Consider the following 27893-nt stretch of genomic DNA (forward strand, 5'->3'; position numbering starts at 1 on the left):
TGAAGAGCGTGGGGTGCCAGGCTATTTCATTGAAGGTTAAGCCCACAAGGGTAGCATTTCCCCATGTCTTCTGTACCTATATTCCAGCCACCCTTGGTGCCAATACAATCTATTATTCTATGGATAATAAGCACCGATCAGTACAATTCCAAGTGTCAGGACTGTGTCAAGGATTAAAATGGAAGGTGGACTGTGGTATATTATTATAATTGTTATTATTACTTCTGTTATTATCATTTATATATAAAGTCTATGACACAACGCTGTACATTGATAGAGTCACATTACAAATAAATATCATACAATGAGCTTACAATCTAAAGGTGTGCTGAATATATAATATATAAGGTAGGAAGGTAGGAATAACAATAGTAGCAAGTGGCTGGGAAGCTGTAGTGATTGAAAGGCAGAAGAATTATCAGCCACCTATATTTAAAAAAAAGTAATTTGCCATTGGCATTTCTGTGCAGCCATATCAGGGGATGTCTTAAGATAATCAGTTGCGGGCAACCATGACCTTCACCGTTTAGTAGGTGAAACTCCTTCCTTTTGTAAAAGCATTGAGAAGGCTATCACTTTTGTGCTGCATAGGCACTCTTGTGCATATCTACCAGTTCACTGTAGCCCTGTGCTGCGTATTTTTCTTTGGCATTATGCTCTTTGCTGGATCCAGAGTCAGGATACTTTTATCCCATGTTCATAAAAGTTATGGCAACAGTTGGTGCCTCCATGGAGTCCGCAAAGATCAGAACGGTGAGCAGCAATGACAGTTATATTCTCTGGATCTAGCAGCTGAACTGAGATGGCATTCAACTAGATCTTCAAAAAAACCCTGTCCTTGGTGTGATAAAAGTTCTTAACACCATCTTGTAATTTCCGACTACCTTCTCGCAATGTTATCTGTTTTATCATTTTGAGCAGATGATTATGGAATAGGTAGGGTACAGAGCTTATCAAAAGTACAGCCATCTCTAACTGCCATCTGTATGCCACAACTGTTTACCATATTTGTGCTGGGCTGGTATACAGATACTCTATGGAGCCAGTCATGGCAGAGGATCCCAGAGGAATTGTTCAAAGATATTTGCCTAACTGATGTTCTGTACATGGAGGAAGTGGTTTTCCAAATGTAAGTTGCTGCAGGTGTGGGGACAACCAAAATCTTTCCAATCTCTGTGGAAACAATGACATTCAGGGGCTTAGAAAGCAATGAAGCATCTATCACCTTAATAAACTGCCGTTTGTTTTCAACCACTATTGCACCCATACAAGTTGATGGACATACACAAATATATTACTCCATAGGTCATTGGGGTATAATAGCAAGCACTGTATTTTTATGTTGATTTGTAATATGGGATAATGTGGATTGTCCTCTAATCCCTAGCTGCTGCCATATACCTTAAACATATTATAATCCAGGACCAGCTGTGCGCAATCCATGTACATTTAAAATACGTGATAGCATTATCCACCTATTATAAATGCACACATTCCAAAGGAGTTCCAACTCAGTCATACACTAGCACCTGCTATCCACATACTCCATACCATAAATGTACATAAAGGATAGGCTTCACAACCATATATAATTCAAATTTTTCTATTTTATTCATATACAGTTGATTACCGTATTTCCCCATGTATAGGACGCTCCACTGTATAAGACGCACCTATATAAATAATGTGAAAAAATTGAGGAGAAACATTATCCTCAATTTTTTCACAGAGTAATTGTGCAGCATATACAGAGGAGAGACAACGCTATAGTTAATTGCCTTACCCAGTCAGATGATTCCTCTGTCCGGTAAAGTCTTCTTTCTTCTGTCCGCTCTGATCCTGATGCTGGAAAGTTGCTTACCGGCCTCTTCGCGATGACCGGATGTCCAATCAGGACCTTGACAAGGACCTTAAAGGGTGTCAGGACCTTTCAGGATCTTGTCAAGGTTCTGAAAGGACATCCGGTCATCGTGAAGAGGACCTTAAGTGGCTTTCCAGCATCAGGATCAGACGGACAGAAGAAAGAAGACTTTACCAGACAGAGGAATCATCTGACAGGGTAAGTGCTACTACCCCTGTATAAGACGCACCCAGTTTTTAGACCCAAAATTTTGGGGAAAAAGGTGCATCTTATACATGGGGAAATACGGTAATTAATTATGAATTTAACTTGCAAAAAATTACAACAAACGGGGGCATTTCCACAGTGCATTAACCAGGTTTTTTTTTTTTACTTTTTTAAAATCTGACTTTGCCCGTGGAGATTGGGTTAGGAGGGGGAAGACGCGCGGACTAAAGTCTGCTGGTGTGAGACAAGCCGTGAGAAGAGTCAAAGGATCACGGACACTGCACAGTACCGTCTCAATATTGTATTTTAATGAGGTTTATCTGATATCAGGTGCTATACAGACTTATCTCTGTGCGCATTGTGAACTTTACTACGTTTGATGAATTCTACTAGCACTGAATTATCTTATATAACGGATGGGGAGATTACATTAAGGCATTTAAATAATCATCATGTATTATTTTATAGTGCACAGATCTGTACAGCATGTTATATAGAATTTTCGCAGTTATGTTTAGCCCAAAATGAAATATATATATGTATGTATATATCTGACTAAGAAAATGATGTTGAGTACTGATTGCTAAAAAACAAATTGAACATAATATACCAAAATAAAGATGTAATAATACTCCAATTAAGCAGACATTTATAAAACCACATTGTTATGTCTAAATAAAAAACAGGTGTAAAAGGGGATTTATATAACATTCCGATCATTAGGGACACAACTGCTAGCTGGATCATGTGAAATGGACATGTAAGTAATCTACCAACATGGACCAATCACTATATAGTGAGCACTATATAAAGCATAGGATACAACCAGCCATTATGATAGCCCTGAGGAAGTCATGATCATGTGATGAAACGCGTTGGAGGCATCCCGTACGTCACTCCCGGAAGTAATCCCTTCTGCTCCGTGCTGAAATGCACACATATTCCTGGACTTCATCACCCATCAGCGCTGCACCTCTCTGACAAGGGACTGATAAGGCTCGGCAGGACCATACGGATCTTAGGACAAAGACACTTTTCTCCAAATCTACTGACCGCAACTTTCGGAACTTTGATTAGAAGTTCCTTTCACTATTTGGTCCATTTTTCATTTGCTCAAAAACTGTGTATCCTATGGACATTATGTACAGTTGATAGCAACTAGCTCCTCTTGTCAGGATGTTATAAACGATATTCAAATAACCAATTTATTATTTATTTATGCTAAAACCAGTTTATATTTTTTTAACCTTATTAATAAACCACCGTTTGTTTTCAACCACTATTGCACCCATACAAATAGATAGACATACCCAAGGTATATCCATAGGTCACTGGGGTATAACAGCGAGCGCTGGATTGTTCCGTTGATTCATCACCCTGGTGCACTCGACGGTCTTTAGGTGCCAGGTGTTATGGAACTCAATGCTTTAGATTACCATGGGCCGGAGTCAGCTAAAGGATATTCCCATGGCCTCTGCTCAATTTGGATTTGGGAGATGATGGAGCTTTGATATTAATCAACCAAGTATGTAAAGATACACCAGGTAACCAGCACTCCAAAATGTAGCAAAAAATATAAAAATTTAATTCATCATCAAAAATCAGCAAAGGTTATATAATACTTCTCAGGGGACCATATTGAAAACATGGTGCCCAACAACATTGGCTGCAGTGCCTGCTTTTGCCAAATAAAGTTCTGCAGTTAATATCACATGCAGGCGTGGGCTGGCAGAGGTCAGCCCAGGGGGCGCACAGGAGGCCGCATTGTGTGTCACGCGATGCGGCCGCCTGTGCGCTGACGCGGTAAAAACAGAAGATAATTTATCCCGGGGGCGGCCGGCCGGCCTACCGCCCGGCCCTATCAGCGATAAGACTGAGCGGCCAGGGGAGCCGCTGCCCCCCTGCCCCCCGGGCCAGCCCGCCCCTCATCACATGTCATCTAATTATTCACTATGTCAGTTAAAGAATGTTTTCATTAAAAATTGTATATTTTAGGGAATAACATACCACCTATTTTAAAGTATGACAGAATTTTATAACCTGCATAAATGTATATAGTCAGGGCACTCCTCGATAACTTTTATAACTTATCATTTAGTGTAGAGGATATTATTTTCTTTCAAATAAATTAATGAATGAATGAAAAAGTTAATTAATTAACCATGAGCATTTGTACTTTGTAAAGTCCCAAGTTGTAATCTGCAATTTAAATAGATAGTTATATTAAATTGGAATTCTTAAACTCTTTGGTGTGTCAATATATTTTATCTGGCAAAAGCTCAAGGGTTTAATAGATTGTGAAAGCTATAACACAGCAGTCTTGTAGCGTGCTCTACATTTTACTGTAAATCCTCAATTATCGTACAGATAAATTGCCTTGCCTTTTTCTTTCCTGCGAGTGCAGATGCCTGAAATACGACAATGCAAGCATTTTTTGGCTTTATATCATAATAAAGGTTTATTACTGAAGGTATTTTTTTTCAGTGCCAATTAAGAATATGCCTGAAGCCACCAAAGTAATTTGCACAACCACAGATCAAAAAAATCATACTGAAAAGCAAAAAGAATAATCCAAAAGAACTTATCTTAAGATTTTGGCCTGGCTTCTGCTATTTTGTACACCTCAACTTCGCTTGGAGACCATGCACATCATATTCAAAATAATTAAGTTACATTAATGAGTCATTTATGAACAGCTGGCTCAATGTAGACGGCTCTCAAATATCATTCTCCGAAAACTTAATTTGCAGACAATAAAGGTAATTTATGAAATGCAGGTTATGTGGCATGCAATAGATTTCTATTGGCTCAAATGCACTTCATTTTCCCTGTTGCGCATTACAAAGAGCATGCCCACCGCAAGCTGTCATTTTGTATTTTGAAACTGCTCCTTTTTGAGGGTTTTAATGTCTGGTTGGATATGCGTGTTGTGAAAAGAGTAAACGTGTCACATAAAATTCCACTATGTCTTAAATGAATCACCAGATTGAGGGGACACCAGTACTATCTCTGTGATATTTTTGTGTAGTTGATTGCTTTCATTGCATTGGTTGAAATGTGACAAAAATGTCTTTAATCAAATAAAAGGTATCCCATGGAAAGTACAAGCCAAGGCCCGATTTCCTAGTTTGCTTCCACCAAGTCCTCAAGGAGAAAAAGGTTCTGCTGCTGCCTGCAAAGTTAGGAATGTCCCCTCCCCTCCCCCCCAAAATGCCTAAATGCAGGCTTTCCACCCTTTGAATCTCCTTTACAGGTTCTCTCCACAAACACTTAATAGTAAGCTATGTACTGTGTACATAGTAGATATTAACATGATTTTCTAATTCAAACCATGGCCTACACATCATATTGTAACCTTCCCATGTTTTTGCAGCTAATGAATACCTTACCCAAGCTGCTAACTGTTGTAGATTAGACTCCACGTGTGCAGGAAATATGTATCTGATCTGCCTCTGGCGCCAGCGTCCTGAAGCAGTTCCATTGAAACTTTAATAAAACACCAGCAATATTGTTAAGTACTCCCAGAACATACGTAGTGCCCAATAATAATAACTAAATAATGAAATACCAATATAAATTATTGTCTGTGGGAGACAAAGCCATCAAAGGGTTGACCACTGTAGCCAACACTATATTGGCATAATTAAAGTGAACAAATGGTTGTCAAAATACCCCCCCATCCCCCACCACCACCACCACAAATGGCCATTGACACTTTAATAGAAAACAGAAAAATGCTGCTTTAATTCATTAATAGTCATTCTCTTGACTCTACTACTGCAAACTCCTCCTATATGGCATCCCTCTCACCCATTTATCCTTGCTTCAATATGTCCTATATGCTGAAGCAAGACTGATCCTGCTTTCTTGCCCCTCTACATCATCCACACCACTCTGCATATCCCTACACAAATCCTACAGATTCCAAATTGCTCACCCTAACCTACATATTCCTCAACATTACGCACCCCTTCATAATCTTAAATCTCACCTCAAAATACTTTCCTTCACACTCTTCTTACTCACACCTGCAAGACTTCTCCCATGCCAATACTCACTTGTGGGATTCCCTACCACACACTATCAGGCTCTCCCACAACCATCAAATCTTTAAACGGTTTCTGGGAAACTCATCTCTTTATTAGATCTTAGCCTACTGTAAGCTACACTACTCATATTGGCACACACTGACAACTGTCCCAATCTTCAGCTGTATCCTTTTTCCATCAGATATTAATCTCCCTCAAGAGCAGGACCCCCTACCATTTGTTTTCATCCACTTATTTTATATACCTTTGTTTGCCTGTTTTATGCATGCCCTGTTTTACCCCATTGTTCTGCACAGTGGTGAACTGTGGTGCCTTATAAATCACTGACAATAATAATAGTAAAAACAAAAATAGACAAAAATGTGAAGAAATCTGTTACACAATGAACGTTCCCTCAAGAGAAAGTTCCCTCAAGCAGTCATTGGCCAAAAAAAAAAAGACCTTCCTCAAATAAAAATATTAAAAACAGGGAGCTTCGTGCAGGTTTGTAAACATTTACATAGGCTAACATGATGGTTCCCTTTAACAATGGTGGGATCCAGCCGGTTTGCACAGGTTCACCAGAACCAATACCTAATTTTAATGTCAGATCGGCGAACAGGTGTTCCAGACTGAGTCTACCCTCTTGTTCGTGGGGGGAGCAGGGTCCTTTAAAAAAAAAAAAAACACCTGTTCGCAGCGTCGGCACTCCTCCTCCCTGCTCCGTCTGCACTGAATGTCAGGAGTGACTTCATCACGCCCAACATTCAGTGAGGAGCGGCACAGACGGGGTCTGCAAACAAGAAGCAAAAAGACAGAAGACAAGAAAAGAGAAGAAAGAAGCTGATAGAAAACGTAAGTGAAGATTGTGAAGAAGGGCAAAAGCAGCAAGACACAGTGTGAAGAGGGGTAAAATCAACATGGCAAAGTAGGAAGAGGGGAAAAGCAACATGGCACAATGTGAAGAGGGGCAAAAGCAGCATGGCAAAGTGTGAAGAGGGGCAAAAGCAGCAAGACACAGTGTGAAGAGGGGTAAAATCAGCATGGGAAAGTAGGAAGAGGGGAAAAGCAACATGGCACAATGTGAACAGGGGCAAAAGCAGCATGGCACAGTGAGAAGGGGGAGCAAAATCAGCAAGGCAGAGTGTAAAGAGGGGCAAAATCAGCATGACAGAGTGTAAAGAGGCGCAAAAGCAGCATGGCAGAGTGTGAACAGAGGCAAAAGCAACATGGCACAGTGTGAAGGAGGAGCAAAAGCAACATGGCAGATTGTGAAGAGGGGCAAAAGCAGCATGGCACAGTGTGAAGGGGGAGAAAATTCAGCTTGGCAGATTGTGGAGAGGGGCAAAAGCAGCAAGGCACAGTGTGAAGGGGAGCAAAATCTGCATGGCAGAGCGTGAAGAGCTGCAAAAGCAGCATGGCAGAGTGTGGAGAGGGGAAAAAGCAGCATGGCAGAGTGTGAAGGGGGAGCAAAATCAACATGGCACAATGTGAAAATGGGCAAAAGCAGCATGGCAGAGTGTGGAGAGGGGCAAAAGCAGCATTGCAGAGTGTGAAGAGGGGCAAAAGCAGCATGGCAGAGTGTGGAGAGGGGCAAAAGCAGCATGGCAGAGTATGAAGAGGGGCAAAAGCAGCATGGCAGAGTGTGAAGGGGGAGCAAAAGCAGCATGGCAGAGTATGAAGAGGGGCAAAAGCAGTATGGCAGAGTGTGAAGAGGGGCAAAAGCAGCATGGCAGAGTGTGGAGAGGGGCAAAAGCAGCATGGCAGTTTGTGGAGATGGGCAAAAGCAGCATTGCAGAGTGTGAAGAGGGGGCAAAAGCAGCATGGCAGAGTGTGAAGGGGGGGTCAAAGCAGCATAGCAGAGTGTAAAGAGGGGCAAAAGCAGCATGGCATAGTGTGAATGGGGCAAAAGCAGCATGGCAGAGTGTGGTGAGGAGCAAAAGCAGCATGGCAGAGTGTGGAGAGGGGCAAAAGCAGCATCCAGAGTTTGGAGAGGGGCAAAAACAACATGGCAGAGTGTGAAGAGGGGCAAAAGCAGCATGGCAGAGTGTGAAGGGGGGGTCAAAGCAGCATAGCAGAGTGTAAAGAGGGGCAAAAGCAGCATGGCATAGTGTGAATGGGGCAAAAGCAGCATGGCAGAGTGTGATGAGGAGCAAAAGCAGCATGGCAGAGTGTGGAGAGGGGCAAAAGCAGCATCCAGAGTTTGGAGAGGGGCAAAAACAACATGGCAGAGTGTGAAGGGGGAGCAAAATCAACATGGCAGATTATGAAGAGGGGCAAAAGCAGCATGGCAGAGTGTGGAGAGGGGCAAAATTAACATGGCAGATTATGAAGAGGGGCAAAAGCAGCATGGCAGAGTGTGGAGAGGGGCAAAAGCAGCATGGGCGAGTGTGAAGAGAGATCATCCACATAGATGAGTATATATATCCATCTGTTAGTTATTCTCTACATGTATTAGCAGAAATCTGCTTTGCTTCTCACAATGTCCTTCTGTATGAGTGCTTAGTTTATAGATTTTTTTGTTGCAGGCTCTCACTGCCTACTTCAGACATATATACTTTTCTGGGTGAGTAATTTGCATTGGAACCAGTGTTGTAATATGCAAAGTGGAGTAGCAGACATGGAGTGGTGAGAGAGGAAGATTAGTCTTGCAGCAGCATTTAGGATGGATTGAACTGAAGATACATGGGTGTGAGGAATGCAGGAGGTTACAGTAGTCAAGACGGGAGAAGATGAGAAAATGGATAAGAGTTTTAGTAGCATGTTGGGTAAGAAAAGGATGTATTCTGGCAATGTCTTTACAGAGTCTAGATGTGAGGAATAAATAAGAGGATGGAGTCAAGTGTGATATCAAGGCAGCAGGCTTGGGAGACATTCTGGTGTTATTGACTTTGAGGGAGATTTGAGGAGAGGTGGTGACTCTGGGAGTAGGGGAGATGATAACTTCTGTTTTGCACATGTTGAGCATAAGGTAGCAATGGGACATCCATGTGGACATAGTAGAAAGACAGTTAGTTATACTAGATAGTAAAGAAGGGGTAAGGTCAGGGGAACTAATATAGATTTGGGTGTTTAGGAGCCCTTCTATTAACACATTTTAATTTTTGAGGTAAATGACTTGGCAATACTGGATCTTTCAATAATACCTTCCAGTGATTTATATAAACTTTAAAAAAAAACAATTGCTTATTTTATTGAGAAAAAAGGACCAATTTGTAGTCCTTTTTCCTCACCTTAATTACTTAAATTTTCATATGGTCAAAGAGAGTAGTTCTGTATATATTTTTGAGCCGTTATTTTGCTGTCTGAATGTTCTTTATATCATAACCCATATTCAAGATTTTTTTTTATAGTTTATAGCTGGTTATCAAAAACTCTATCCATACATTTATGTTTCAGTATCCTAAATTGTCCCAAAGGAATACCCTTGAGCCAGTCCAGATGATGTTCACTAGGTGCCTGGATGTAGGCATTATACTCAGTGGGCTTCCCATAGGTTTTTGTATGACTGGAACCCTCTTTGACATAAACGGTAAGATTCAAGAAATTTACCTGTGAAGAGTTAATATCAAATGTTAATGATTTTGATTAAGGTATTGAAAAACAAATTCCAATTTGTATCTCTCCTCTTTTCATGTAAAAAATACATTGTCTAATAGAGGGCTAATCAATTCCTCTCTCTGACGATTATGTAGTATATCTAATGGCTGATTGTTATTTTCTGTTGAATACATGTATGACAATGTGAATATTTTATGCAACCTTCCAAAGTATGCTTTGCTGACTGACTTAAGTGACCTGTGCAATTAACCAAGAGTCTTTTGAAACTAGCCAGGCCCGGGTTAGATAAGCATCTCAGAGGAGTTTGAAGCCCAAAAGTTGTAAACCATCTAGCCACTCAAGCAGAGCAGAGTTCAGAGATTCTCTGAGGTGCCAACATATATCTTAGTGATGGATAATTTACTTCAAAAGCTCAGTGTCATTTTCTGAATCAATCTGACTTAATTGAAAATGTGATTCCTAAGGTGGGGGTGAAGTGCCTGTAAGAAGGGTTTAAAATCTTCTGCTTTAGACATTACAGTGTGCATTTTCATGAGGGGGTCTATCAAGACTGAAATGTCCCATATTTCTCAATCGTGTTCTCTCACACACGCCAGGCTTAACTAGTAAGTAGCAACTCTGGTTTAATTTCCTATTTTATTTCTGAAACTTATTTGTGCAACTAATTGTATGTCTTGTTATTAACTATTTTGTAAGCCTTGGAAACATTTTTCAGATTAAATAAATTTAATCTAGTGTATTCTTTGTGATTGTTTGTGAACTACGAAGACCAGGGAGGCTTATGCTACATATGTATGTGATTTAAGTGTGAAACATTAATAAGTGGTTTTGATGAACATAAGGACACCATAGTAAATCCTTCATGGTGGCAGAAAAGGTGTATTCATTGCTAAGTAACTAGGGTGATGCCAGTCACGGGCAACTGTTCAGATTGCTGTATCTTACTCTCCATAGGTGATTTTATGCAGAAAGTATTTTGTAGCCTTCAATCCCATATTGTGTTGAATTATGGTGTATAAGGAGTTGACATAAGCAGTGACTAGAAAACAGTTCTCAGTCCATTGTATTTTGAAATTTATTTTCCAAGATATCTCCACTGTCCTTAAAACATAATTTTGTTTTAGCTACCATACATTGTAAATGGTAATCCACAAATTCTGATATGTTACCCGTGGTGGGTCAGCCAGGTCTATCTATGGATTTTAGGTAAAGTATATAAAACGGGGGTGGAGGGATTTTGAAAGGTTATATTGTTGTCCTCTTCAGTGGTTAATGTCCCTTTATTTCTGTACTTGTCCATTAAATCATCTAGTTTATTCTTCATTAATTCAATGTTATTCTTTTTAAACCTTCTATTGCTGTTCCCTTCCATTATGTTGATGATTTATTTCCTCCTCATAATTTGCCCTATCCATTACCACCACCACCTTGTCCGATGGCATAATTAGAAGATTTGAATCTTGCTGTTACTCCTCGTCTTTCTTTTCAGCACAAATTACACTTTTTTTGTATTTTGTTTGAATGACCTTTAGGTCTTCAATTGCCAATTTATTAAAACTTAAAACTTCCTGCTATATGGGCAGGATAAAAAGTAGATTTTTTCTTAAAAGGCTTATTGTTGGTATTAGAGAATGAATTATCATACTTATGACTACCATTTGTCTCCCTTGAAAAAAAAAAGTAATTTTTACTGCTAACTTGCTAATAAACTTTGTATTGACAAAAAGTTCAAAATGGTTAATTTTATTTATTGGACAAAGTTTAAACCCTATTTTAAAAGAGAAGTTTCTTCTTGAGTTAGGGGTCGAGAGCTCAAATTAAAAAATCTTTTATGTTTCTTTCTTTTCCTGAGTAGAAATTTCTATCACTTTATCTTTGATCTTTGTGATGCTACTTTTATTTTTCTTTCTCCTTTTACATCTACTTTTATTTTTCCCACCCCTTTTACCTCATTGATTTACCTTGTTGTTCTTATGTTCTCTGGATTTGGAGGAGCTGCTACTATTGTTGATCCTCAAAAATAAACATAGCGATTTGTTAATGGTAATTTGAAATTAGGAGTCCTTTCCCTCATATTTCCGTTTTAAGTATGTTGTATTTATCTATAGATTTCCAATGAGCCTCTATTTGTTTCTCCCACACCTTTATCTCTTTAATGGGCTTTTCACACTAGGTTAACCTCTACTCTCTAAAGCAGTGTTGGCTAACCTGTGACACTCCAAGTGTTGGGAAACTATAAGTCCCAGCATACCCTACCAGCAATAAGCTGTTATATATTGGCAAAGCATGCTGGGACTTGTAGTTTCACAACACCTGGAATGTCACAGGTTAGGCAACACTGCTCTAAAGCTTCAAGTGTGCCCTTAAAACTAATTTCTTTACTTAATCCAATAAGCCCTCCTCATAACTCCTTTGCCTCAACTATAACCACTGCCCTACTCAATACAACCCTATTTGTGTCTTCCCAATGCCTTTAGGATGTAAGCATGTTCCCCTTCTACTATTCCATTACCTTCTGTACCTCTAGTCTTGCTTCCAAACCCTGTTTTCTTGAGTCCAGGCCTACATTACATTGGACATTACCATTACTTTCACTTACTGTCCGTCAAATAACTTGATCTGCATTAATAAGTTAGCTATGTATTAGGCTGGGTACACAGTACAAAACGTTCAACGAATTTGTTATTACTAAAGATTTTACAAATGACTAAAGTTCCAATCAGTCTGCCTATACATACATACACACTTTACATGATTTACATTCAGATCTGTGCTTTTCGTCTGGTCCTGTAGTCGTTGAGAGAATGGCAGCACAGTATTTATTCATTCACTCATTCCTGTCACATTGATTAACTGTCTTGTTATATTTATCTACATGTCATTATAAACTTGGTTAGCTTCAATGACTCTAAGATGAAATATTCAGTGTTAGAATGAACGTACAAATTATTTCATCTACAGCAGTCTCTACATTTAGTCACCAGGACATGTTCATTGTCGTCATCGGCTGTAAAGATCATGACTCTGTAAACTCTACGGAGATCGTGCATACACACTGCTGGATCTGAAGGCAATTAAAATGAGATTATTAGTTTTACCGACCAACCAAACAAACCGATTAGTGCTTTGGAACAACTATCGGTCATCATGTAACTGTACACACTGCTGCCATATCAGGCCGAACAGTCTGTTTACGGGTGTTTGGCCTGATAATCGGCTGAAAAATCTGTAGTGTGTACCCAGCCTTTTTTACTAAATCAATAAATATCTGGTCTTTGTATTATTTTGTTTTTTATGTATTATACAATGTGTTAAAGATCGTTGCTCTGTTGATTATTTACTACTGCATATATTATGTACAGTGTTGCAGATCTTTTGTGGTGCCTTATAAGTAAAAGATAATAATACTATTGCAGGAATCTTGACAATCCAGTAGAAATCACTTATTTATTTATTTTTTATTTAAACAGGAAACATTTTTTGATTGACATACAGTGCAGTCAGTGCACTATGTAGCAGTTTGGTAACAGTTTGTATGTTTACCCATTGTTTGTGTAGTTTTTCTCCATTGTTGTGATTTTCAACAACAATGCGAAACCATACTGGTAAGGTAGTTGGAATTTAGATTTGAAGATTGAATGGGGCAGGGACTAATGTGAATGACTACATATCCTCTGTACAGCTCTCAATTATATGATTGGCACCAGTGGTCCAAGTAAAAATTTAGAAGTGGTGGTATGGAAAATGTAAGTGAAGGCAGTAGGAAAAGTGTTGGTTTGGCATACCACTGTATACCATCATACTTCTACCATTCATAAATAAACAATAATAATAAATAAATAAATATTCTACAAGGTTGTATATAATACTATAATATGGTCATTTGGGACACTGTTTGACATCAGCATATGATTCTCTTTATGCTTCACCTCAGATGATTAAGCAGCAGCATGGCGCTCCACGTCACTCTTGGATACATAAGTAGTGCCATATATATATATATATATATATATATATATATATATATATATATAGCTCTTTGTTTTACACTTGTTTCAATGAACATATACTTTGCTGAGTAACCTATGACCATTTGTGATTGATGGTTGGAGAGTAAATTAATGACAATTTAAGCATTGGTTATGATTAGTCCCTACTAATGCACCTACATTTTTGGATTTTTATTAAGGTAAATATAGAAGAGTATAATTTATCTGATTTGAGAAGTACTCCTCTGTGCATGCAGCTTTTATCCTGACACACAGATCTTATGCTTGCTTGCTAGAGCCTCTAGTCTAGACTGAGGCACTTAGCAATAATATGAGTAGCCTTGGGTCACAATGATGACACAAGACTTAAACCATTACAGCACTTCCTTGCTTCTGATTTACTGACAGTGATGTGATAACAGAGGCCCTTTAGCTCCTTATCATTTTTGGCCTCGGTGTTCTTTTTTTACATTGTTTTATGTTTATTGTAAATGTTTGTGCATCAAGTGCATACCAATATAATTTTCTTCACATAGTTTTATGGGATAATGTAAGGATATTAATAATCAAGCAGGGTTATTTACAAATGCGAGATAATGTAGATGCACAGCACAAATGTACTTTTCCTGGTTTTTTGGTGTTGTGTCAATTATTGCAGGATTGAATCAGTTTTTACCTGTTGCAAATATGACTCTATTGAATTGGAGGAGTGGGGTGTATCAGGGTGTTCTTTTTCGAATCCTGGATACAAGCAGTAATGCACATGTTTCTTTCTCGAATTCATAAAACATTTAATTTACCGGTAAAAATTTCCGAACAAACTTATAAGGGTAGAGTAAGGTTTTCCCAGTTTAGCAGGCGTTTGCAGAGTACTTTTTGGATATCCAAAATTACTATACATTTACGCATATCCAGAGGTGGAGATGATCAGACAGTGAGAACAACTTTCAGTGGGATGCATTTTGGATTGTATAGGCACATTTGTTTTATATTCACTTAGAAATCAGTGTAAATAAAACTTTTCAATGTATACATGTGACAATTGCAAAAATGTTGCTAATGTCTTTTACTGTCATGAATTACATAAAATAGCAACAACGTCTCTAAAGTATGGTCTGACTGGGTTCAACATGCAGAGGATGCAACCACAGCTACTGTGTCTCATTTTTTAAATTAAAAATAATAAAATGAGGTCAAATCTATGATTATTATTACAAACTTTTCTAATATTATAACTAATGTGGCACTGGTGTGTAGAGTATGATACAGGTTTCATATGCTTAGGCAAAGACAACACAAGATTCCATAGACATGGGCAGGATTTTGTATATTGTGTGAGCAATACACAGGGTTTTGTGTATTGCTCAGTGTCAAAATGTTGGACATCACAATTAGCATAATCAGGAATTTACAGCAAATATATTTATTAACATAAAGAATGGGGTCAAGGTAACACAATTATTTAAAATAATAAGATGTCTATAATAAAACCGTAGCCAGAATTTTGCCTGTAGAGATAGAAAACAAGTGCTGGATGAAGGAGAGTGCCAAATAGTGGTGAGTGATGTAAGCTAAGTGGGCAGGGATAATGAATTATTTATAATAAGAAAAATGTAACCAGGAAATACATATTGTATATTGGAAGGGAAAATGTATATGGTGTATACCATAATAATAATAATAATAATAATAATAATAATAATAATGCAAAAAAGCCTCTCATAATCCAGTGAACTTGTACTTCAATTTTTACATTCTCTTCAAAATACTGCTCATTTCAGCCTTATTTATGTCGCAACGGTGATAGAAACCATTGTCCAAATTGCAACATTCAGCTCCAACTGCTGGGCACCGGGTCATAACTGACAAAGAGCTCATCCCAGAACTGCATGTGAGTGTTAGCTGATTGGCTCACATCCAATTGTTTAGCCAGATATGCCCCACAGCCTACCAACCAATCCCAATTAATACTACAATTAAGCTGGGCATACCATTCTCATTAAAGGAAGTGGACATTGGGTCTGTCTTCAAAAAGTGTCACTATTAAATACTATATATTAATTCATTTATTACTTGTTTGTTTGTGTATTTATAACTGACCTTTTCCACATTAAATACACCTGAATGGTACAAAAGGTATACCAAGTATACAATGACTTACAGTATCAGCCTCTACAGAGCACCATCTACAAGCAAGACATTTGTTTATGCAAGAATGGCATTTAAAGCTGTAATCAAGGTTACTAATAACATTTTCATTAACCTGCTCCTTACCCTTAGTGGAGCCTTGGGAACTGCATGCAGAAACAGTTTTTACCGAGGCTTTTCCGTTTCTGCACTATACAGCACACGCACAAGTGCTGCACTAAAGCCTATAAGGGTGTGACCTGTAGGTCAGCATGGAACTTGCAACGTCTTATTGGTCCTCCCACTCACACCCATTTTTCACCAGCCATTTTTTCTGTCAAATAAGCAACTTTTAGAGCTATCCTACAAAAATATAGCTTATGTGGTCCACTAATGAGAAGGAGAAGCTTAGTGAAAAGATAATGAGTAGACGATGAATGCAGATTTTGATATCTTTTCCCGCAAATAAAAATATGTCTTTTGCAATTAGGTACAATAAAATGTGTATGAGTGCACTTACTCTGCATTCAGCCACTATCGCCACAATCCGTCTATCTAACTTCTATCACAAGATGCAAAATTGTGTCTCTCTGAAGAAATCACTACAGTGTCCCAATCATTTATGTGCTTTCAATATAACCAGACCTGTTTGTGTAAAAAATAGGCATATAATGTCAAGTAACAGTATGAGATGTGGGTCGATCTGTATTTTGGTGCTTTTGTAAAAAAAACAAAAAAAAACAACTTAATCCAGTTGAAATACTTTAATTTTAAAAGAAATTTCACTGATTTCTGGGGAAATTATTGTATTTTGTGTATTAAATCGTACAATGGTTGCTTGTACCTGGATTTGCTAGTCTTCCATACACCAATCTGAAACATTTATGTGGAAGCAATTTGAGGCTCTTTGTCTAACAATACATTTGGTTCTTGAATTGATTACATAACAATCGAGCTCTTTAGAAATGGTTCAACATTAAAGGTTGTGACTTCTCTCCCTTGTGCATTAAGGATTTGATCTAAACCACAAGTCTTCTCCATCATCGACAGGATCCTTAAGGGACCAGTTCTTGAAATGGTTTACCCCAGTTGCCATTTGTCCTCTCAATAATTTTGTGCTATTACTTCTTCCCCAACATCAAAATTTCTAGTTAGCTTTTGATGTGTATTTCTCAATTGCTTGTTACGGATGTCTTTACGCACGTATGGTTTCAATGATTCCCAACGTGATCTCAGGTTACTGCTGAGCAACATCATTGCTGGAGTTTGCCCTGTAATAGTATGTTCAGCATTTTGAGAAGCAAATAAGAAATTGTGGATTTTATGTTGCAGCATAATTTGCTTGTGACTTATGGCCTTGGTAGCTTTCTTGAATGTTTGAACCAATCTCTCAGCTAATCCATTTGTGGCTGGGTAATATGTTGCTGAAGTGAAGGGCTTTATGACATCACTTTTCAGGAATCTCTGGAATTCTTCTGAAATGATGTCCCTTGTTACTACAGATTTGTTCAGGTAACCCATTTCTAGAGAATATAGTTCTCAAAACCGCAATAGTTTTCTCACATGACATAGACTTCATCTTGTGACCTTCAGATCAATTAAAATGTGTATCCACTGCCTTCATAAACATGTGATCCATGAATGGACCTCCAAAATTAATGTGAACTCTTTGCCATCAAAAGGAGGGCCATTTACAAGGGTGTCATTGAGCTTGCTTAACTGTGTTTTGAATATTTTGTCTTTAATTATCCATCTGACCAGCGATCCTAGGCCACCATACATAACTTCTACTTAAGGCTTTCACTTTCAATGTGTCAAAATAGCCTTCATGCAATTCTTCCAAAATTCTTGTGCAAAGTGGTAGGCACAACTATTCCCGACCCACACATTAATCGTCTTTGACATACAAACAGTCGATCTTTCCTTTCTGAGAATAATAAAATGAGTTGCCATCTTTTGGCCAACATTTAATTGTAATATTATAGATTTTACATAATAATGGATTATTTCTGTCTTCTCACTTGATGACAACATTAAATATTGGAAGCTGTTTTACCATTACATAATAATACAGGTCTTCTTGATCTGTTTGGACTCATCAGCTTGTGGAAGAGATGTTTGTCAGTGTTGCCATGAAGTTTTTTTTGCTTTAAATTCTCACATAAGCGTGAGCTCACAAAAATAAGGACCATCTTTGTAATCTGGAAACTGTCATTACAGAAACTCCCTACTGAGAATTGAACATAGGCAGAAGAGGTTGGTGGTCTGTGACCAATATGAACTTCTGTACATAATGATACTGGTTGTTTTTTCTTTACTCCCCATAGGCTTAAAGCTTCATGATTTTGCTCATAATTACATTAATCCACTTTTAATGATCTCGATGCAAATGTGACTGGTCATATAAGATAAGGCATCACAAGCCAACTTGATAGGTAGTGATGGGTCAGTGTGTGAGGACCTTGTTGAATGTGATCAGCTTCTTTGTCTCTTGAAAAGCCTGTCCGCAAGTTGTACATCATTTCCATGGTGCACCCTTCTGTAAAGAGCAATGGGTATAATATCAGTGATATTTGAGGTAGAAATTGTGATAATTCACTAGACCTTCTGACTTGCGCACTTGTTTTTTTTGTTAATTACATGTCCACAGTAAGAAATTTCTTCCTTAAAGAATTAACATTTGTCATAATTGTCTGTCAGCCAAAACTTCTATAGCCTCATGAGTCCACTTTTCAGATTGTTTAAATTATTGTCATCATCTTTTCCTGTAGTGATAATATCATTGAGGTGTCATTGAGTACCCGGTATTCCATGTAACACTACATCCATGGCTCTTTGCCAATTTGCTGCAGCTGAAGCTATTCCAAAGACAAGATGGTTGTATTGAAATAAACATTTGTGTGTGCTGATTGTCAAGTATTTCTGTCATGTATATCCAACTTCCATTTATAAAAACTCTTGTGTCAAATCTATTTTTGCAAAGCGGACTCCCCCTGACAGAGCTGCAAAGGTGTTTTCAATCTTTGGCAGCGCATATTGTAGTGTGCAGCACAGAATTAATCATTGTTTTAAAGTCTCCACATGCGAGTGCTTCCTGCTTTACCTTTATTTAGAACTGGAACTATGGCATGACTCACTCCATTTTACAGGTGATAAAATTCAAGGATTTTCTAGTTTCCTCAACCCTGCATGGGCAGGCTGGGCTGGGGGTCAGGGTAGCATCTGCCCTCCAGACTGGTCTCTTAGTGGGCTAACTTAGGCTGGGTCACTGGATTACCTGTGTGTTTGCGCCTTTAAAATGTTCTTCATAGGCTGCTACGCCAAGTCACGTGTGGGAGGAGAAAGCGGAGTACCCAGAGGAAACCCACGCAAACACAGGGAGAACATACATACTACACACAGATAAGACCATGGTCGGGAATCAAACTCATGACCCCAGTTCTTTGAGGCAGAAGTGCTAACCACTAAGCCACCATGCTCAACCCTTGTTTGAGTGACATATTGGAGAGGTTGATCTTTGCAAATTTTCATAGTATCTTTTTTTATCTAATACAATGCTGGCTTTAACACCTTTGAGTGTTCCTCCCCCTTAATTAAATATGGTCTATTCATCAGTTAACAACTGATTTTATCTCTGAATAGTAACATTACTATTTGATACATTGACACCTTCGATGTTTTAATAGACTGTCAACCTGAATTTTTCTTAACCATTCACAGCCAAACGTGCTGGTCTGCCATTTTGTAATATATATAGATATAATTTGTGCATTTTCTCTCTGTATTTCACATTTACTTTAATGTTCCATTGAGGATACACTTTTTCTCCAATATATGTCTTCAACCATACAGAGGTTTTTCATAATGCAATTTCTGCAAATAGCTTGTTACAATCTTTTGCTCAGTGGTCGAAGTAAAAATTTACAAGTAGTGGTATGGAAAATGTAAGCTAATGGAATTTGATAGTTTTACAATGAAGGCAGTAGAAGTGTGGTTATAGCATACCATTGTATACCAGCACACTTCGACCACTGCATTTGCTGCCATAATTGAAAGGGCAGATCCTGTGTTCAGTTCCATTTTAAACATAACTCCCGCCACTTCAGGGGTGATCAACGTTACTTGGCTGTCTGTCAATGTTATACTGTGCAAACCAAGACAGGATTAGTAGTTTCTGATTCCTGTCAATTGAGTCTGAATAATTATCTGTCATCTTGTGTACCTCTGCAGGCTAAGTTCACGCTGAGTTTGCTGGAGTTGTTAGAGTTTTTTGAAAGTCAAAGCAACTATGTTCACCCCAAAAATGTGTTTTTCACTGCTATATGTTTTTGGAAGGTCCCCTCTCTCCATGGCACTGGTGTGCCAGGCTCAAGGATGTTTTCAGGAAAGGTGGTTTTAAGGGTGGCTTATCCCTCAACACGACACAACCATTCCACCATTGTAAGCACAACACCACTTTGAGGCAGCACACATAGTTTTTCCCAATTTGGGGCAACACTGGAGGTATGCAAAGTTGAACCATTAAATGTTAGTTGATTAGAATTTTTTGATTCTCCACTTTGGCCAAATTACTTTAAAGGGACAAAGTATACTGGGTTTATTACATTACACTATTACCTTATTGTGTAATAATAAATGCAGATGACCATATGGAATCATTCATTTCACTATTCATCAGATTTAAGGTAATACAAGGCCTTCAATATGTTTGGGTTAGTTTTGCTGGTGGTGACCATCGGTAAAAGTATGATTTCATGCTGACATTGCAGAAGTCCACATAACTTCATGCTTAACAATCGTAGTGAAGCTATAATTTTGTTAACCCTACAGCATAGGCTGTTTATATTTACTTGTTTATACATTTCCATACACAGTAAGTCAGTAATCAATGCTGTTTGTCGGTAGCTCATCATCATCATCATCATCATATTTTATGTTACTTAGTAGCTAATTTGTTGAATTTGCTGCCCTGGTCATTACTGTCCATGCAGTTCCTCTTCTGTGGATGTGTGCATGGAAGTCATGAGTAGGAGATACATTCAACTGACTTTCTATTAATTAAATGACAAAGGACAAATAACTTTACATATACTATTCAGACTTCAATGTTTTATTATTATTTATTATTTTATTATTATTATTATTATTATTATTATTATTATTATTATTATTATTATTATTATACTATCAATGAGGAGGAGCTAAAAATACACTTTAGCTTACCTGAGAGCGAAGCTATTTTATTGCCTTCATGTGCAGATCATTTTATGACTACAGCCTTTCACTACTGAAATGTATTTTTACTCAAATGCATACAGTTGATTTGCTATATTTTTCTATTTGATTTTTTTTTATTTGTACATAGATTTTGAAATATTGATTAAAATCTTGTTTTTTAAAGGCAGCATTCACTATTCAGCTCTTGTTGTATGAAAATAGTTAATGTTCAAAGAAAGAGGTTAATGCAATTTTCTCCTTAAAACAACGATGATGAAATTGAAAACAATGCAATTTCTCAAAACGACACACACTACTGAGCTGCGTGATTGAAATCATGTTTCAGATTTCTTGCTTTTTACATTATGATCAAGTTTTGATTTCATATTGATAGATGATTTTTAAATAAGCATTATATATGTTTCTATTTCCTTCTGATTGAAATACAGCATTTACAATTAACAGCTCATTTATATCAATATTGTTAACTGTGTACAGTGAAAAGCAATTTGAACAGCTCTGAGTGATAAGAGCTGGCTGCCTAAGAATGTCTATTCTTATGCCTGTCAAATCTCATTGCCAGTGTAATACATTGTGTGCACCCTCTCCTTTTCAAGTGAAAGTTTAGATTATCTTATTCCTGGTTTATCACTTTTATAACACTTATAAACTGGTTACTTTTGCCATTCCAGTATGTTGAATTTATTTATTAATGTATGCTTATGTTACAACTGTGATTTTACCTTTCTATTTGTTTACTATGCTGGTATAAATTGAAGACTTTGCACTCTTAAGTTGGCCAATGCCAAATATTCTGCAACTTTGCAAGCCAATTGGTTAGTTTTAGTCTTATTGTCCACACAGGATTGCTAAGACTGATCAACCTCTGAATGACAGAACTGATCAGCGCAACAGACAATCCAGTAGGATGATGAACAAATCTGACCATCTGTGTGACCACAATCATTTTGCCCTATATGATCCGGCGGATGTGTGTGTATGTACATGTATGGTCAAATCTGAATGAGGTCCTGCCTCTGGCAATTTGGGCCGAACAGCTGGATCACTGAGTGTATTGGAACCTTCAGTTGCCTTAACAGGTTTCAGTATTTTTATTAATTTCTGCCACTTTGATAGTAAGCAAACTGTATTTTATATTTAAATGAGACAGTATTTAATTTGTATACTTTGATGCATCATATCTCATTTGGACAGAATTTGACATACCTGTTGGCAATTCTAATGTAAATTGTGGCTCTGGTTTCTAATTGTTTTTATTCTTTTTCTTTTCATGTTACTACTGTTTTGTTTTTTTTAACATTAACTTTGTGGAATGTTCTGTTTTCCCTATTTTGTTTTCTGTTGTAATTAATGAATCCTAGCAGTTAGGGTTGAATTAGAGAGATAGAGGGGCTATGAAAGTTGAAAAGACTTTCTTTTGCAAATTAATTTGATAAAGCTTGAAAGGAACAGCTTTCAACATAGAGATGTATTAAAACAGCATTTGTAAGACATGTATTTAAACCATAAGGCAATATAAACTGCAATAACCATTGTTTGACAATCATATTATGAATTGGTGGATGCAATAAAAAAATTTTAGGGAATTCTCTTTGAGTGGAATAGTCTTTAAGTGTATAAAATATATCTTCAAGTAAAGTATTAAAACATTTTTTTAATACAATTAAAAAGAGTAAATACTGAAATTCTATTTGCAAGTGTGATTTATTATTAGGAAATTATCCCATATGTACAGTTAAAACAGTCTAAAGACAATGTAAGTTGCATCTAAATGCTACATGCATTACTCGTTTACATTTTGCAGCTTTAACAATATTGACCAGGCTGTTGCAGGTAAAAATGTGTCTGCTTTTTCTATTTTAGGTTATCTTCAGTGCGCAGTCAGCTAATTGTCATTAACAAGAGCCCATGACATTGAAACTACCTCTCTGCATACACATAGTGCCAGGTCATAACAGTTTGATACACAGGACATAAGAGAAAAAGCTATCATGTCCACTGGCCTGCTGAACAAGAATATGAAAGCATTGTGTGTAACAAGAGCCGTAAAAATTTGAAACAAAAGAACTTGTGACCTTGGCTTACATCAAAATAATTATCTTTTTTATAGTTGGAGCAGTGCATTAATATGAGGGAAAAACGTCTTTCAGTTAACCCCGTCACTTTGAAATCGAATCAAGCAACCTGTATATTAGGGCCTATCAGCCATGTTTATATTTGTGTATTTTTTGTATATTTGCATTTGTCACAAAAAAAAAATAAGAAAGAGAGAGGCATAAAGGATAAGGCAGTTTATTGGTTTCCTGTAGGCAAAGTGTGTTATTATCATTGTTAAATATATTTTTGACTTCACATTTAATTTAGTGTCCCAAATAACGTACATTTGGGCTGTGTAAAAGGAAGGTAGTTGTCCAGTCAATAGCTCTTAACACCTTTACAAGTAAAGATTCACAAGGGGAACTTTCTAAGTCACTAAAAGTGGAAAATTTATTCAGACAGATTTTCACATGCAAGGTTTGTACAAACTGTCAGAGATTCACAGCATGACCAGAAATGTTGGGTTTTGCTTCTGCAGGGGAGGATAGCCTGTTCTATTGTCAACTATTGAAACTCTGGATCAGTGTTCATGAAGCTCAGTTGTGTCCACTGGCTCTCTCAAATTTCTTGGTTGTATGTTGTAGCATTTTATTGCATCAGCAGCTTGTTTGCAGATAAGGAATAACAACCCAAAATAAATCAACAATTGCTTATTGCTTAGTTGTTGGGATAATAAATTCTTTAGTAGTTTTCAGTACCTTGCAATATTTTTTTTTTTAACTCTTCTTTCACCAATTTCCATTACATTTTTCTGAACAATAAATTACTTAAAACTGAAAAGGAGAATACATTACATTCTCAAAAGAAGAAAAAAAATGTTGGACTTTTAAACAATTCAAACATTTAACATAAAATAGTATGAACGTTCTCTCCTGACTTAGTAGCCTAAATATAAATAAAAGAATTTATTTTATACTTCTTTAACTTTTTACACGCATTACCAGGAGAGGGCTAATGACACAAAAAATGTATATTAAACAGTAATTGAATAAGTAAAATATCTTTGAATATGTATTTACACAAACAAAACAAACATAAAAACATATATTGGACCTTGTGATATGTGCCAGGCGTTGTTAATATTACTCTGCAGCGTTTGTTAATTACAATTTTACTAGTAGCCAATATGGCCTAAAGGCAGAGGCAGGCGTTACTACTACGCACTAAAATGGGATATACTTTGAAAACTACAGGTGCAGATATTTAACAAGCAAAGTATTTTAATCCATGTGAGTTTTGCAGAGTCCCACAAATGCAAGTGTAACATATTCTCTTTTCATGGCATAAACAAAAACACACACACACACATACACAAAATATTAAAAAAAAAGAAAAGGGAAATGAAAAGCTCTTTAGCAGTTTTAGAAGTGAAGCAACAGGCTGAAATAAGTTACTAATACAAAACGCATATATTCTTTCAAAAGCACAGACATTCAAAACTCATTGTCCTCTTTTATTCACATCCTAACATTGAGTATGCTTTTCATTCTTTGCAACAGGTCTAAAAACTAGAGAGAGAATTTACATTTTCTCTTGGGCAGCCATTTGCCTGAAGACCAAACATGTTTTGAGACATGGTTCTCTTAGAGGGGTTCCTGTAATTAGGACCAGTCTCTCTCTAGTATTTAGAATGTATTATTAAATGTAAACTGAACATCATCATTCTCCAGCTAATCACAGTGAAAATGGCAGCTATGAATCTATTTCATGATACATTATCCAAAACAGAAATAGAAGGTAACTATTTACAAAAAAATGGACAAACATTTCTTTTGCTTTCTTTCTCTAGTACTTGTAATACATTGATTTTCATTGCGTATGGAAGACAATTTTTTAATATCTTAGCTGTCCCGAGAAATTAGGTAGTTTAAAGGTAGAATCATGCTCAACCACTCACTGGGATAACTGGATGGACAAAGAAAGGATCCTTCTAATTGTAAAAGGTGCAATATTTCCACCATCTGTCCAAAACTAATGCAACTACCAACAGTCACTGAGTCTCATTTAATCACTGTGTCATGCATATTCCTAACCAGATGCTCATGCATTTTATCAGCCTGTATAATGCAAACGTGCTTTTCAAATAAATACATTTTCTTTATATCAAAATAGGATGCCCACTCTCCTCTTGCTAAATGAAAAATACTACACCTTTCTTACACGCCCTATAAAAATGGAACCATTTTCAAAAGGATATTTGTTTGCCTAAGTAACAGGATTGCTAGCTCATAAATAGTCTATAGTGTTCATGTGTCTTATGTAAACAATCAAAAAGAATGGTCAAAATGATTGCACCTTTATTTCTGTTTAATTTCCTACTTACTCTTTCCTTCAGATAAATATAGTACTCTATAAGAGCTTCTTTCTTAACGAAACAGAAGCCTCAATTTTTGGGAAGCTTTAGTTGGGAGGGACGGAGTGATGCCTTCAGTCTAGATGGACCAGTTTATCAATGATATAGTAAATCAATTATATAATTTCAATCTATGCTGCTAGTTTTCTGGAGTTGTCAGTTTTCTAGTTAATAATTATGTATGTCACAGTAGCATTTGCATTTCTGATAAGTATTAGACATTGTTTATTTGCAGTCTGGTTTCCTGCTGTAATTAATTGTAGCATGGTGTTCAATCTACTATTAGTACAGTCTCATAATGCAAAGCTTGGCTGGCAAAGAGCAGACATAACATGTTTTATATACTAAGAGCAAAATAATTCCTCATACAAAAGTGAACAGTATTTTATGAGTACTGCATCACAGGGACAGTTAGTCAAGGATCTACTATGCCACAAGCAGAAATGGGGAATTGCTGTAACTCTTGCAAATCATACATTCAGTTGACACCATTAATGCAATGCACAAAAAGCCAAGAAAAAAAGATAGAGCAGTTATGCAAAAATACTGTGGGACAGCAATCACTGGGACATACAAAAACTGTTTTCAACATAACATAAAGGCACCATTGATGTCTTTCTCATTTTGAAATACTGTAAAAAAATTGCTACATATGGCACATAACACATTTGTACATATACTTAATTTATAAAACGTTTCCTGTTTTCTACTTGCGGAACTGTTAAAATAAAATAAATTGTTTAATTTAAGGTGGAACACTTCATTATATAAAATAAAGTTTTACAGGTGAATCTATGTTTTATTTGTTTTATACAGCAATAGGGTCTTGGTTAGCTATTACACTGGACAGCCTTGATTGTAACTCTTCTTGCGTTGAGAATCGGCTAGTTGGGTTAGTCCTACTGTCTGCAAGCCGGTATGCACTGGCTGACTCTAAGCTGGTCGCCAGGGGGTTTTGTATACTCAGGAAAGGTGTATCCTCGCCTATTCTTTCATCTTCTGTCTCACTCTCAGATGTACTGCTCTCAGAGCTTGTGTCAGTGTCCAATTCTAATCTATTGGAAATGTGGCCATTGGGTTTTGTTCTTTTTGCCCTCCGGCTGTTGACTAGTTTCTTTACGGGCTCCAGGGACGGCTCGTATTCTTGCGTAGTTTCATATTCCTCATCCTCCACTATTCTTAAAGGACTTGGCGGCAGGCTGCTGCTGTCATGAGCAGGATTGTGATGATAGGAATTGTACTGCTGGTTGTAGTGGTGATGGTGATAATATAAGTCATATCTCTTATCCCGCAATCTTGGAGGCGACACTAAAAGCAATGGTCTTTCTTCTTCTATAAAAGGACTGACAGCCACAGAAGGAACTGATACAGCTAAGCTAGATTCCGGTGGAGACATCTCCAAACATGGTGATTTTGGAGAGATTGGTGTCTGAAAATCCACAGGTGACATGCGTGCCGGTGTTGTCATTGCCGAAACATATCTATGCCATGAAAAACAAACAAGAATTAATAAGATGTTGAATAGTAAAATTATAATTTGTGTAGTCAATTATATTATTAACTTATACTTAATTAATACCAAGGTATATAAATAAATGTAACAAACTCCATGAAAACAAGAATGTTCCGACATAACCAAACTGGCTATTAATGCTTGCTGCTAAACACCATGAAGAGGCTGGTTTCTTAGTCACACATGCCAAAATGCAGAAAAGACTCTGCACACCAGAATTCAGGTAATGTTCAGCTTTCTTACAAAACATCTACAGAACAAAATAGTAATAAGTCCCACAATGGTAATAGCCATAACAAAGTGAATTAAGTTAAATAATTAACTTGCTCTATCCGATTGTCCCCTAATTTGTGCACCTTCAAACGGGCTGTTAAAACTCTGTTCTACCAGCAATCCACTTAACCTTCTCTACGCTTGTTCTCCTCTGCTCCGTCTCCCTCTGCACGCGCTCCTCTCCACCTGTTCCCGTCCTCTGACTCCCTCTTGTGCCTGCGGTCTGTTTGCCCTGCCTTTAGTATGTAAGCTCTTATGAGCAGGGCGCTCTTTCCTCCTGTCTTTACTCCATCTCTCCTCCTCCAACTTCAATGTACTTGCTATGCTTGGAGCCACTGGAGTCTTTGTTTTATTCGTTTACTGTTCTGTTCTGTTTAGCCCTGTATGGTCAACTGTTTGTATTACAGTCATGGCTAAAAGTTTTGAGAATTATACAAATATTGGTTTTCCCAAAGTTTGCCGCTTCAGTGTTTTTAGACCTTTTTGTCAGATGTTGCTATGGTATACTGAAGTAAAATTGCAAGCATTTCTTAAGTGTCAAAGGCTTTTATTGACAATTATATGAAGTTTATGCAAAGAGTCAATATTTGCAGTCTTGACCCTTCTTTTTGAAGACCTCTGAAATTCGCTCTGGCATGCTGTCAAT

The 27893-nt window shown here is 37.3% G+C and overlaps 1 protein-coding gene across 5 annotated transcripts in view; it reads right to left on the minus strand.

Annotated features, from left to right (window-relative positions):
- Positions 1-23287: 23287 nt before the first annotated feature.
- NRG1 (neuregulin 1) overlaps positions 23288-27893 on the minus strand; it is a 118317-nt gene continuing 113711 nt past the window's right edge. For all 5 annotated transcript variants that reach the window (XM_075204595.1, XM_075204594.1, XM_075204592.1 and 2 more), the window contains one exon: positions 23288-26942. In XM_075204595.1, coding sequence (XP_075060696.1) covers positions 26270-26942 — 673 coding nt within the window. In that variant the 3' untranslated portion in view covers positions 23288-26269. The remainder of the gene's footprint in view (positions 26943-27893) is intronic.

Source organism: Mixophyes fleayi, chromosome 1 (assembly GCF_038048845.1).
Source record: "Mixophyes fleayi isolate aMixFle1 chromosome 1, aMixFle1.hap1, whole genome shotgun sequence".
NCBI lineage: Eukaryota > Metazoa > Chordata > Amphibia > Anura > Limnodynastidae > Mixophyes > Mixophyes fleayi.